General features: G+C 37.5%; 3 protein-coding genes across 4 annotated transcripts; 1 reads left to right on the forward strand and 2 right to left on the reverse strand.

Moving 5' to 3' along the window:
* Window positions 1-690: 690 nt before the first annotated feature.
* LOC137708687 (T-complex protein 1 subunit theta-like) lies at window positions 691-7,577 on the reverse strand. The gene is made up of 13 exons (XM_068447811.1): window positions 7,431-7,577; window positions 7,040-7,302; window positions 6,766-6,912; window positions 6,472-6,633; window positions 5,121-5,198; window positions 3,972-4,105; window positions 3,723-3,795; window positions 3,538-3,615; window positions 2,880-3,002; window positions 2,622-2,716; window positions 2,291-2,500; window positions 1,699-1,756; window positions 691-967 (listed from the first exon to the last, which is right to left on the reverse strand). The coding sequence occupies exons 1-13, from the start codon at window positions 7,564-7,566 to the stop codon at window positions 899-901; spliced, it is 1,626 nt and encodes a 541-aa protein (XP_068303912.1). The 5' UTR covers window positions 7,567-7,577; the 3' UTR covers window positions 691-898.
* A 989-nt stretch (window positions 7,578-8,566) lies between these two features.
* LOC137708307 (large ribosomal subunit protein uL5-like) lies at window positions 8,567-10,795 on the forward strand. Of its 2 annotated transcripts, XM_068447356.1 has the most exons (5): window positions 8,567-8,677; window positions 8,789-8,896; window positions 9,015-9,057; window positions 9,905-10,100; window positions 10,427-10,795. In XM_068447356.1, exons 1-5 carry the CDS (start codon window positions 8,675-8,677, stop codon window positions 10,623-10,625), a joined length of 549 nt encoding a protein of 182 aa, XP_068303457.1. In that variant the 5' UTR covers window positions 8,567-8,674; the 3' UTR covers window positions 10,626-10,795. The 2 variants fall into 2 exon arrangements, with proteins under 2 accessions (XP_068303457.1, XP_068303456.1); XM_068447355.1 differs by lacking the exon at window positions 8,567-8,677 and having other exon boundaries at window positions 8,783-8,896.
* Window positions 10,796-10,919: 124 nt separating this feature from the next.
* Window positions 10,920-12,617, reverse strand: LOC137708308 (uncharacterized). Its single transcript, XM_068447358.1, has 3 exons — window positions 12,270-12,617; window positions 11,904-12,014; window positions 10,920-11,187 (listed from the first exon to the last, which is right to left on the reverse strand). Exons 1-3 carry the CDS (start codon window positions 12,522-12,524, stop codon window positions 11,107-11,109), a joined length of 447 nt encoding a protein of 148 aa, XP_068303459.1. The 5' UTR covers window positions 12,525-12,617; the 3' UTR covers window positions 10,920-11,106.
* Between the last annotated feature and the right edge of the window lie 428 nt (window positions 12,618-13,045).

The following is a 13,045-nucleotide window of genomic DNA, read 5'->3' on the forward strand; positions in this document are numbered from 1 at the left end:
GGTTTAGTGGAAAGCGAGTAAAGGTTTGAAATGCCAAATTTGAGTTCAAACTCCCATGAATGTATTTCTTAGGGCCACTGGCTTTGCTTTGGCTTACATTGTGGCCTCATGTAGTATCCAGGCTGCATAAGAATGGGATTAATACATCATTAATGTATGGTACGATATCTCCTATGTTCAAAAAAGAAACTCAATGGTTTCAAGTTTTGGCAATACAGCATTTATCCGACTGACAAATCTGACAACTTATGGGTTTGTTTGAAAGTGCTTTTAAAATGACTAAAACCACTTTTGTTGAAAATTTTTTTACAATTAACCCTCGGTAAAAAAGCCAATAAATCCTTATATGAAAAAATAAAAATAAAATAAAAACACACACACACACTTGGAAGTGCTTTCTAAAGCACTTCAACTGCTTTAGGAGCCCAAAAAAAATTCTCTAAATGCACCCTCAGTCATTTCAAGAGCAATTCGAAACGAATCCATAACTTTAATTGTATAGCACTTATTCCCTCTAGCGACTGAGAATTCCCGAGAAAGACTTGAAGTCGACTCACCATCCCCAACTCGAATTACAAACATTCAGCATCTACAACAAAGATTGTATAATCTCAGACTATATTCGTGGCATTCATCACTAATGCTTGAAAAAGAATCAAGAGCTAAATACAACAGAAAACAAAATTCATTCAAGCTTTTCACTAAACATGGCTCAAGCACCAAATCATCTTTCCTATTCAAAATCCGTACACCCCAACAACGGGAAAACAACGCGTCTACTGTAACATAAAAGTGGCATTTACAAGGCGTGATCAGCGATAAGTTTCTTTTCCTCTAAACAAAACTGTTTCTAAAATGTGCTTTTCATATCTTAATGAAACAAAATGTCGCACGAAAATTAGTCTTCGTCCATCCCGGCAGGCTGATCTCTCCGACTTGGGCCACCTGCTGGTTTTGCCATTATGATCTGCAAGACAGTCGAAGGCATTGTCAATAAACACTTCTTATTGAATATTAGAAACATCTCAGTCGTGAAATTAGATAAACGACTTTCGACACTGGACTAGACATCAAGATAGCTTTTATGCACTTTGTGATCCTGTTGTCATCGTTTAATTTTCTATTAGTAGGTAATCATCAAGAGCCAATCAACCAAAAAAAACGACCCCCAACTTATACACTCAGCTGTGATAAGATGGGTAACACTAACAGATGCTATATTAGAAAATACATTTGGAAGCTGAAAATTTACTCTCACACATTTAGGTAACCAGAAAACCCGACAGCCAAGCATATAGAATTCCTATTTCCTATCGAGCCTTCTGCACTGACGCCAAATTTACTAAAAAGGTAAAACAGTGCACAAAACTATCTTTCTTCTTTTCTGTTGTGGAAAAGAAAAAAACTAACATTTGTGGTTCTTTATGGTTATAATGGAACTTTGCTTTGAGTGGGTACACATGAATATATGCGTGTGTACTAAGTTAGAAAGTAGCTCAAAGATGAAATGAGAGAAACATTTCATAAAACAAAAAGATAAATACACAACTAATCCATAGTGCCTCGACCAATTTCTACTAATTAGCATTTTTCTACTTTCGCCTCAAAAGATGCAACCGGAGATATATAAAAGAAGTGCATACCAAGTTTGGGTACTCCAAAACTAAGAAACTTATTGGCAAATATAAGATATATTACCTGATCTACTCGTAGAACAGTGCAGGCAGCATCTGCAGCATACTTGAGAGCAAAGAACCTGAAACAAACATCCCAACAAAGAAGATTGTTACCTATAAGACATGATAAGACTTTCCTGACCAACCAAAACACATTGATTCCCATAAATTAAGGAAAAAGAACCGTCTACAATTACGAAAATATCCAATATGTATGAATTCAAGATCTTTTCAAGTTACCACTCACTTATCCAAATGAAACCTCATTTGTCCCAAAATACTACAAATCCTTTCACGCAGCTGTAGCTCATATTGACTAATGTGAACCATCCACAAGTATCTTTAAAACAAATAAATGAAAAATGTTGCATTGTCGTTTCATTATAACTCAATGACTAGGTCATGTGGCGAATAAAGGATTTCAGCATAAAGATGTAGTTGTTAGACCACAAAACTTAAAACTTCTTTTGCAAACAAATTCAGACCAAAATTTAATGTACAAAACTTAATCTTCAGAACAATATTGCGTCAAACATCACAGCTGTAACAGCATACAACGTATTGAGAACTCTCACACAAAAGCATGGATTGTTACAAGACATCTAACAGCTTACTTGGTTATGTGGAGGTCCCAAACATTAAGAGTTGACACATCTTTGCAACAGCCTCCCTCCAAGTCAAGGCCAACTTTGGTATTTCCTGATGCATGTTCAGCATATAGAGAAGATATGATCTCCATTGCATTAAGCCCAGCATTTTCAGCCAGTGTTTTAGGTACCATCTCAAAGCTTTCAGCAAATTTTGCAATAGCATACTGATCCAATCTGTAAAACCATTGTTTTAGTACGTTATTTCACTCATGCCCATTCGAGGCCAACAACAGGCATGTTACATATAAAAAATTACTGAAAAATAAATAAAATACAAAAGGCAGAGACTATTTACCCTGTTTCTGTAAAAGAGAATTCCTTTAGTCTCCTAGCTAACTCAATTTCAGTAGCTGCAGCTCCAGGAACAATACGGCTATCCTTGCACATTGCCTGAAAATGAAATGCATTATGATAGAAAGATTCCAATGGCTTGGACACCTGATTAAACAATTTTCTTAAAGGTTCCTGAGAACCATACACTAGTAATGATGCAGAGGTAAAACAAAACCATCCCAACAAGAACATATGAATCTGAATGTTTCTCGTAAATTACCTTGTACGTGTTCACTCCATCATCAACTGCTCTTTCGAGGTCATCCAATATACTGTCAGTACTCCCTCGTAGAAGCACAGTGGATACAGAGTTACCCCCTTCTTCATTCTTCACAACAGTGACCTACATGATAAATCAATGGGTTAAAAAGAAATAAGGAAGAACAAATGAGGCCAGAAAAAAAAAAAATTATAAACCAAATTCTATGCCCAGTGTTGTTATCTCAGTCATTTGGTGTGAATCAGAGCAAGGCCGAAGAACAGGCTCTGCTGTACGGTTTAGCAAGACATGCTTCTGCCATGACAATGAGATGGCACAAGGTACAAACGATGCTGCACTGACAGCAAGAATGCCACAAACTACCTGTATCTTTTCCTATGCTTTTTGTTTATCTTTGAATACTTGAGCAGCTTTCTTCTGAGAGAGTTTGAACCTTCTCAATTGATTGTTTGCACAGTTATATACAATTGATACACTGAGGTTAGTTTGGGACTGTATTTTATAGGACAAAGTGAATGTTATTTGTTCTGGGATTGACATCATCCTTGAAACAAAGTTTATACTTGTAATTAATTCTTTTAATTATTTATATTTCTTCTATTTAAAGTAACGTGTCTTAACCTCGCCTCAATGTTCATGGAAACAACTTTCAACATACCCTAACACCAGCAATTTCCTCGACCGAGACAGAGTCAACATATCCCAAATCATCTGGGTTAGGCTGGCTGAGCTTCAACTGTTGCAAAAATACAAAGTGTATTAAGAAGCATTCGATAAGGTACTCATAAGATAGATGACCAAAAACAGGTTTTCTCATAAGATATCAAATTCTTCTAAAATTACCATGGCAACAGCACCACTTGTACAGCAAAAGCGTCTCAACTCAAACTTTGAACTGATTTTCAACACCATGAGCCTGGAACCAAGAACTAGAATGTCAAAACACAAAAGGAGCGCAAGGATATCTAAAGAGATCTAAAAGTACACATGTTGAAGTGTTTATCTGATTCTGCAGTTCTAAGTAAAACATTTACGTAGCATGAATGCTACAAGGTCCGAAAAAGTTAAAAATAACAAGAAGTTAACACTTACTTGTACCGCTCACAAAAATGTAGTGCCATCTCTCCAACTGCTGCTCCGCTGACAATTACTTTAGCACCAGAATCTGCAACTGCTTTGATGAGCTCCTCAATTTTAGCTTCTTCTGTTTTTGCATAATTTTCTAGCTACATGATGACCAAGAAAACAGTTGCTAGTTAATGACATATCAACCACGTTAAACTAAACTTTGCAAATAATGGAAACATATAGGCAAAACAGTAATACATGGAAACTATAGAAACAGACATATTATATATTGCTAATACCAAAGAGAGAAAGACAAGGTCAGAACGATTTAAAACAAAATCTGTTAAACTAATCATGCAAATACCAAATAATTCAGGCATCACCCGATTCAAACATATTTACCATGTCTCAATTTCCTGAGACTAAAAATAAAGAAGGAATATAATCAAAAGCAGTTGCATGGATCTGTAGGGGACAATGAGTTTACAGTAGTCTGCATACACACTAGATTTCAGTAGAGTCATGAGGCTTAATTGTATTTGTACATGAGGTTAGTCTTGTCATTAGAGTTCAAGAACCCATGTCAACCTAACACTATTTAAATATGAAAACCCAAACTACTATATGTGTATATTAGTATACACGTACACGAGACTGCTTCTTAAACAGGATCTCACAGTTCAAGTGGAAATGTCCAAACAATGCAGCAAAATATTCAAAGCCCACACTTCAAGGCCCCAAACACAGAGCTAAATTCTAAATCCCTAGTCCTAAAACCCAACATTACACCCTAGAATAACAAATTATCTCATTACATGGAAAGGATGATAAAGAAACCTAAAGAGAGCGTAGTTCAAAAGGGTTGGAATCCCACAATGTGAGACCCCGTCAGAGGAACTATTAAGATGTATTATATATGACACAATTCTAGACACAGGGAAATTGTACCAAATCATCAATGACATGTAGATATACATATCGCTACAAATTGGATATGAGATGCTCAGTATATTGTCCTCGCAACACCCACAGGAACCAATAAATTGTGTCTTTATATCAACTTATCAACATAAAAGACTTCTCTCACTAATAAAGCACTTCTATTTACAACACAAAAGATTTCTCTCATTAATCCGCTTCAACACAAAGAGAACCTTCCTCTTCGTCAATTACCTGGTCAGCAGTATGAATTAGGACAGTTCCCTTGGTCTCAGTTGCAGAGGTATCAACACCACCAGCAAACACAGCAACCTGAAAAGGTAAAATAGAATATACAAGCTGAGATACCTGAACCTTGCAAGCATATATTTAGAGCACATAAAAAAGTCAAAGGATTTTTTTAATAAAAACTGGATCACACAACGAAGAACAGGCATGAACAATCATAAAGAATTATGAACTACAACAGAAGAAAGTTTAAAAAATAAATGGCACCAAAACTATATAAATTTAATTACTATTATTCATATCAACAATTCACAAAACACAAACATATAACTAACAAATTTAGCTCTAAACCCTTTTTGGTTTAATAATTTAACACTATAAACGAAAGACCCAAGCACACTCATATTAGGTATATGTACTATCCAAAAAGCAAAAAGAAAAAAAAAAAAATATATATATATATATATATATATATATATGTCTGAATATCAGTTACCCTTACATAGAACAAAAACAACAAATAAAATGGTCAAATATATAGAGAGTGTAAAGCATTGGACTTTACTGGGTTCTCAGTTGTTCTCCAATGTCTTTAGAGTTTACTAAACTAAACAAGCCGTCACAGTTAAAAAAAGTAAAATAATACATTATTATGTGAATTGCAGCTAACCAGGTCACTATTTTCCTGCTTCCAAAGGTTTCAAGTGTGACAAATAGGGGACATTGTAAGTCCAAAACAGACCAAAACCTACCCTATTCTAACTGGTATTTCTATGATCAAACATCATCAGACCAACACAGACCAAAGGTTTATTTTAATCATTCAACAAACCTACCATTTCCAGTGATTTTTTTCTGAAATATCATGGAATTAAACTGTCTATGACAAACAAAAAGCAAATCAATTTACACATCTGACATTGGCAAATATCAACCAGCTTAATGTCATTTAATGGGGGCGAAAAAGTATGATAAATGATAATCATGCTAACTTTCCTGTTACAATCATTGAATTTTCCCTTCCCTACACCCAGCATTCCATGCTGGAAGTTCAAATAAAGTGCACCTCTGCCCATCATTTACCAGTTGCTTCAAATTTTATATGAGATTCTCAGTATAATGTCCCTACAGTTCCCAGAGAAACCAATAATTTGTGCCTTTATATCAAAGTCCAAAGGTAAAGAATAGTGAAAACTCCATAAATGGCGCTAAAAGGACAACTCAAAGTAATTAGCAATGAGTAATCTTTCAAAGTTTTTAATAGACCATGTGGAAACTAAACACATCATTTCAAGGGTATAGCATGTACATTTTATGCAAAATGTTCAAAAGTACATATACATAAAAGACTGCTAACCTTGGCCTTCTCCATTCGCTTTATACTCCCCACAGCATCAGTTTTCAACACCATACCTCGAACTACTGTACAATTATGCAAACCCCCTCCCACAATCTTTGCAACACGTACGTTATCCACATTGAAGTTTACTGGGTTCTTCGGGCACACTTGTATACATGCCTGTATCATCCAATATTAGAAATTGCTAGCAAACAGTAATATACTATTCTTCTTTCCTTGGCTTCAAAGTAGCTTAGTAGCTGACGTAGAAACTAAGCAATAACACATAAGGGGATAAAAGTAAATACTTACATCGGCAACAAGCGAGGATAAGATATCTTCTTGCCCGAATTGCTTGCTGGCAATAGCAGCTTTCATTCTACAAACCACTTGTTCTTTGTTGCGCACATCCATGTTCTCAGAACCTTCCTCAACCAGTCCATCTAAGATTTCAATTGTCTGAAACATTCAAAAAACGGAACAAAACTCAGAACACAAGAATTCCAATGATCTCAGTTCGATGAAAGAAAACAAAAAAAAAAAAAAAAAAAAAAAAAAACTCAGTCATAAAACGGAGTTGACAAACCTTTTTGATGGCTTTGTTGTATCCACTAATGATCTCGCTCGGGTGCAGGCCCATCCTGATAAGCTCCTCTGCGTTTTGAAGGAGCTCCCCGGCAAAAGAAATGGTGAGATTAGCGCCGTCGCCGATTTCTTCCTGCTGAGCCCTGCCTGCCAAAACCAATATCTTGGCAGCAGGATGCTGAACCTCCAGTTCATTGACAATGGTGGCAGCATCATTGGTCACAAATAGCTTGTCCAAGTGATTGATTACCATCTTATTCATACCTGATCAGTGAAAAAGCAGACAAATAATTCAAAAAAAAAAAAAAATTTAAAATCTACTTGCAAAAGTATGCATCTGACCAACCAAAAGGGAGTGTGATTTGTAGTGCGTAGAGTAAGAGAGGACATACCATTGGGACCGAGAGAAGTTCTGGTGATGGTGGAGAGTTGCTTGCAGGCATCGATGTTCTTCAGCACCGCCTCGTCCAAACCGGAGAGATGCTTGTGGCCCTCCTTCAGCATCGATTGTATTCCGTAGGGCTGCATTCCGAACCCCTTCTTCTTCTTCTTCTTCTGCTACTCCTGTACTTTTCGTTGCAACTGCAACCCTAGAAAAGTAGTAATGGCCGCTTAAACCTTGCTCCCTCAAACTGAAGCCTTTTCTCGTTCAACCCAGACGCTTCTAGTTCTAGCGGGCTTTTCTTCTCCATTAAAAGAGATAAAAACATAACTACTGACCAGTAAGTACTCTATTTTTACTGACTGCTTACGTGGCCCAATAGGCGTATTAAATAAAAGATTCTCCCATGAAATAGACAGAGATATTTGTGGAGTTATCCTCCGAACTTATATAAAACTGTTATTTTTTTTTTTAAGAATTTTAATTTTAGCCCATTACTTCTTTTAACTTTTATGAATAATCAATTTTTTTCATTGCCTTAGATTTAAAATTTTACATCCAATTTTTCATTCTTTTAGCCTTATACAGTTGTCATGTGTTGTATGCGTGATCAAAATGGACAATAAATTTGATGAAAATTTTTAAAATCTAGCGTCATGAGAAAAATTGACTATTTATAAAAGTTCAGGAAGTAATTAGGAGAATTAAAGTTTTAAAAGGAAATATGCTAATTATAAAAATTTAAACGGTAATAAACTAAAATTAAAATTCAAGAAGAAAATTTACGTCACATACAGATTTTAGAGGCAAATTGACAAATATGCTAAGTACAAATGAGTGATTCATGTGACAATATTCTCCACGGGCGGGCCAGTGCAAAGCAACCAAAGCCCCAGGAAGGGATACTCTTCGGATTCCTTCCTCCTAATCCACCAAATCAAGGGATTCGTGCTGTTGAAATTTGATTCAATGGTTGAAGTTATTATAACTTTTAAAGTGTATCCCTATTTTCAGCTGTTTGATCAAATTTCAACGACACGAATCTCCTGATTTTATGGATTAAAAGGAAAGGATCAGAGATAATCCCTTTCCAAAACATAAAAGCAAAACTGTAATTTTGAAAGTCTAAGAGGGGTAATTCTGTCTCCTAAAACCCTAGCTCCGCATAAGCTGGACCTCGTCATATTTGGGTTCTTGACCCTCTCTCACTCTTCATACCAGACACCTCCTGCGGCTGCCACCCACCTATCCCGAATGGTCTCTCTCTCTCTGTCTTCGGTTTCAATGTTTAATTTCTGCATTTGGGTGTTGGTTAATCAAGTTTGGTAATGGTTGTGATTTGGATTTTGTGGTGTGTGGGAAATGCAGGCTGAAGAGAAGAAGTTGGCGAACCCCATGAGGGAGATCAAGGTCCAGAAGCTGGTCCTCAACATCTCCGTCGGTGAGAGCGGAGATAGACTCACGAGAGCCGCCAAGGTACTCCCCATTGCTATCCTCACCACCCATCTCACACAAATTCTGTAATGCCATCTTATAGTAGAGCCTGTAGAGGAATTTATGTTTTCTGTTTGATTTAATTGTTTTTTGTTTGAAGGTGTTGGAGCAACTCAGTGGCCAAACACCCGTTTTCTCCAAAGGTAATAAATTTTTTTACCCGTTTGGATTTTTATTGGTGACTTAGATTACTTGGCTCTTACGGAAGACGTGACACAAAATCTAGCGCAATGGCGTTTTAGAATTCATATAGCTGACCTCACTTAGTGGGAAAGGGCTTTGTTGTTATTTGGATTTTTATTGGTAATTCATTTTTTTCCATTATTTCATCTGTCTGCTGCTACAAATTAGTTTGCTTTTTCATGGGTTCTGGGATTTGGGGGGTACTCATTGGAAATGAAATCAAAATCTTGGGTTTATGTTTCACTATGTTGACTACTTCTTTTGTTATTTGTTTTCGGAATCGTAAATTGACTATGAGTTTGAGTGCATTAAAAGTTTTCTGATTTTATCTGTATCGTGGGGCGGTTTTTGCTTATGATCTTTTCCTTTGTGTTTCATCAATTTGCCTATATTTTACCTTCTTATTGCTTCAACGGTTGAGGAATTTTGTCTATAATGCTCCAAGAGCCCAAAAGTTGAATTGAGTGTGGACTTTGTTCTGTTTTCGTGCTTTTAGCCCTTCTAGTTAGATATGTTTAAGGTCTTGGCTAATGACTTAGTTGTTAAGGAGTCTAGCAGATTGACGTTGAGTCTAACGGATTGACGTTGTTAACTCTGGTTAAATTTTCTAGTAAAAAAGGTTTTTGCTGATAGACCAGCCTCTTCTGTATTTTGCTTTGTGGAACTAGGTGGTGTGAATGTATGAATTTTTGGAATTTTCCTTTTATTGGATTGTAATTTTTCATTTGGTTTATGAGTATTTGTTGTATATGTTTTCATCTGTTCTATACCGTGTATTTGTGTGATTTTCTCATTTTCAATGTATAGCAAGGTACACTGTCCGATCCTTTGGTATCAGGCGTAATGAGAAGATTGCCTGTTACGTCACCGTGAGGGGCGACAAGGCAATGCAACTTTTGGAGAGTGGATTGAAGGTCAAGGAATATGAGTTGCTACGAAGGAACTTTAGTGACACTGGTTGTTTTGGATTTGGCATCCAGGAGCACATTGATTTGGGAATCAAGTAAGCTGCTTTATTTTCTAGAATAAATGGATTCATGATTTTGCAGGAGACCGTAATAGCTGAATTTTGTAGATGACATGTAATTTCCGTCTACCATGTACAGGCGTTTTGCATGCATAGTAGTGTATTTGCTAGTTAGGATTGCCCTATAATTTTACAGTGACTCTTAGGGAGCAGTTCTTAGTTTGTTTCGTATTCCGTCCTGGAGGTGGTTATAGAAACTTTGCGTCAATTTGATTGTTGTTTGGACTCTTTTGTTGCTTTTCCTGTCTTATGTATCTGATGTTCTTACTCAATGCATTGTTTATTTATTATCTTTCTTTCAGGTACGATCCTTCTACCGGTATCTATGGAATGGATTTCTACGTTGTTTTGGAGCGTCCAGGTTATCGTGTGGGTCGTCGTCGCAGGTGCAAGTCTCGCGTGGGGATCCGGCACAGGGTCACAAAGGATGATGCCATGAAATGGTTCCAGGTCAAGTATGAGGGTGTGATTCTTAACAAGTCACAGCAGCTCACAGCTTAGGCCCCAACTTTTGTCGAATTAGTTTGTCCAGTCTCTATGACCAGCCTCTCGTAAATTTCAGTTTTGTCAAAGCTTGAGTTAAGGTTTGGAACAGATTATGTTAATTTGTTTTTCGAATGATACGTTTCTGGATTTACCTCTAAAAATTTTGTAGTTACTATATACCATTAGATCTTGAGTTGCCTGGAATTTCAGTTTCTTTGCTGCACGCTTGTTGTAAATTTCTTGTTTGTGTCGAAACAAGTTGCGTATTGATCCGCTTGAAAATATGTTCGATTTAAAAGAGTCAAGTACAAATTTACTTCTCAACTTCAGGTAATGAAACAAACGGAACAAAGGATGTAAGGCAGACAAAAGCGACTGCATTTGATTGCCAACATTTCTTGAAACTACAAAGGATGTAAGGGAGGCAAAAGCGACTGCATTTGGTTGCCTAACTTTTCTCCAAACCAGTTTATAGGACAACAGGGAGCGTATGTGTTCATGGAATGATAAGCTTCTTGCCAGCATAGATCGTATCTCCTGTAAGACCGTTCGCCTCTTTGATCGCATCAATGGATACCTAACATGAGACGTGCACGAAAAGATAATGTATACATCAATTGAAAAGCAAACCAAGATTACCAAAATAAATGTAACAAGTCATACTGCTGCGATTCAATTGAAGTAGGCCTTGTGCAATGAGCAACGAGATACGCAGATTGTCTTAACCTTCAATCGTTTCTCGAGTGGAAGCACTCAAGTGTTATACGTTGCTCTAGTAACCAACATTCAATCCGTTGATCAAATGTTATATGTTGCTCTAGTAACCAAGTAACATTCAAATCCTTTGAGCCGGTTAGTTGGATCAAGCTTAGTTCAATCATGAACGAGCCACTTCTTTGCAAGTGACAAATTTCAAGGTTTTCAAAACATGGCCTAGAATTTCCCAAACATTCAAGGACAAAAGAGCAGGAACTTTACAGGCACGTAGTCATCGAGATACAAAGTACATGTTTCAAAGTCGGTCGAAAATTTCACAGCTGTTTTCTTTTTCCAGGGGTTGCGTCTTGTTTGTATGATTATTGTTCGAAAAACAGATTCACAATGTGCAAGTTAAAGGTGTTTTCAACATCTCTTCAACATATATCTCCCAAAGCATATGGATATGGTTTAAAATCATAAACTTAGCAGGCCGCAATTCGACGCCAAAAGAACTACTTCATGGATGCCAATTCTCCAAGAAAAATGTAAACACATGTGCAATACAAAGACAGTTAAAATAGTTGAAAAGCTTACCCCATGTTCTCTAGAGAGTCCCCAAAGAGTGTCTCCTTTCTCGATCTCTATCGTTTTATGCGATGACTTCGGCGTCTCCTGTACAGTTTGGTCCTTGCTGGTAATGGATTTCTGCAATAACATCCACAAATCAAATCAATGTCGATTTTTCAGTGTGCCGAACACAGCCCGATAAAACGATAAAATACACTGAAAATTTTCTCCAAAACTAAATCAGAATATAAGTAAAGGGTTTTTTTTCTCTTTCTAAAATGTACACATGATTTGATCACTCAAATAACAATAAAAATTCAAAAATTCACAAACAAGTCGAAACAAACAAGGAAATGGGCGACCCCAAATCGTCTAATCAAAACTTGCAGGTACCGGAGGTGGAGGGTGTGGTTCCTTGACAGTGATGGGTTGCTGTTGCTGGGAAGGGAGAGGCGGCTGCGATGGAGGCCGAATGGGCTGAGTTGACTCGGAGAGTGGAGGAGTTTCTTCATTTCCGCTTTTGTTAAAAGGGTTTAGAGCTTTGAGAATGCTCATAGCGATGCCGGAGAACACCACTAAGCCGGCAGTCTTGGCGATGGAGTCGTCCTTAGGATCGCTGTCGCCAGCGGCGGAGCTTCGGTCGGACATTGATGGTTTGTTCAGGGGGAAGGGAAGGCGAGGAGAAGAGCTTGAGACTTTAAGTTGGTGTTTTGAGGGTTTTCAGGGAGATCTCCTGCTTTCGCATTTAGACCAAATTACCCACTTATTCACAATCCACCACCCACCCCCCCACACACCAAAAACACAACCCAACCCAACCCAAGCCCAATCTTTGGGCTAAAAGCCAAATGCCAAACCAAGGCCGAATACCCCCCAAGATTTAGCCCACAAACGCGTGGACTCGCCCAAAATTAGCCCAGTCTCGACCCGTTCACTCTCCCACTCGCCTCACGCGGGCCGTTTGCCTTCAGTGCCCGACAGGGAGGGCCTATTGTCAGGGCCGCTGTCGGCCACAAACCAGAGCCCAAAGGCTCTTTTCTGCATCCTACGGCTGGCATTTTTGGAACGATGGTTGATCCAACGATCCAGATTCAAATTATGTTTTTTTTTAAATGTTATTTTAAAATGCATTGAATCCAACAGCTGAGATTGAATATAATCAAATCTAA

The sequence above is a fragment of the Pyrus communis genome, chromosome 11 (genome assembly GCF_963583255.1).
Source record: "Pyrus communis chromosome 11, drPyrComm1.1, whole genome shotgun sequence".
NCBI classification, from domain to species: Eukaryota; Viridiplantae; Streptophyta; class Magnoliopsida; order Rosales; family Rosaceae; genus Pyrus; species Pyrus communis.

What these genes read in the sequence shown, in the direction of transcription:
- LOC137708687 (XM_068447811.1), bottom strand. Translation starts at nt 7,566, where the DNA reads ATGCAGCCCTACGGAATACAATCGATGCTGAAGGAGGGCCACAAGCAT. An exon ending in CATTTTTGTGAGCGGTACAA is followed by an intron (nt 3,796 to 3,971) that starts GTAAGTGTTAAC and finishes TCTTGGTTCCAG; the next exon opens with GCTCATGGTGTTGAAAATCA. An exon ending in TGGGACCTCCACATAACCAA is followed by an intron (nt 1,757 to 2,290) that starts GTAAGCTGTTAG and finishes TGTTTGTTTCAG; the next exon opens with GTTCTTTGCTCTCAAGTATG.
- LOC137708307 (XM_068447355.1), top strand. Translation starts at nt 8,783, where the DNA reads ATGCAGGCTGAAGAGAAGAAGTTGGCGAACCCCATGAGGGAGATCAAG. An exon ending in GACTCACGAGAGCCGCCAAG is followed by an intron (nt 8,897 to 9,014) that starts GTACTCCCCATT and finishes TTTTGTTTGAAG; the next exon opens with GTGTTGGAGCAACTCAGTGG. An exon ending in AACACCCGTTTTCTCCAAAG is followed by an intron (nt 9,058 to 9,904) that starts GTAATAAATTTT and finishes TTCAATGTATAG; the next exon opens with CAAGGTACACTGTCCGATCC.
- LOC137708308 (XM_068447358.1), bottom strand. Translation starts at nt 12,524, where the DNA reads ATGTCCGACCGAAGCTCCGCCGCTGGCGACAGCGATCCTAAGGACGAC. An exon ending in AACCACACCCTCCACCTCCG is followed by an intron (nt 12,015 to 12,269) that starts GTACCTGCAAGT and finishes ATGTTATTGCAG; the next exon opens with AAATCCATTACCAGCAAGGA. An exon ending in GACTCTCTAGAGAACATGGG is followed by an intron (nt 11,188 to 11,903) that starts GTAAGCTTTTCA and finishes GTCTCATGTTAG; the next exon opens with GTATCCATTGATGCGATCAA.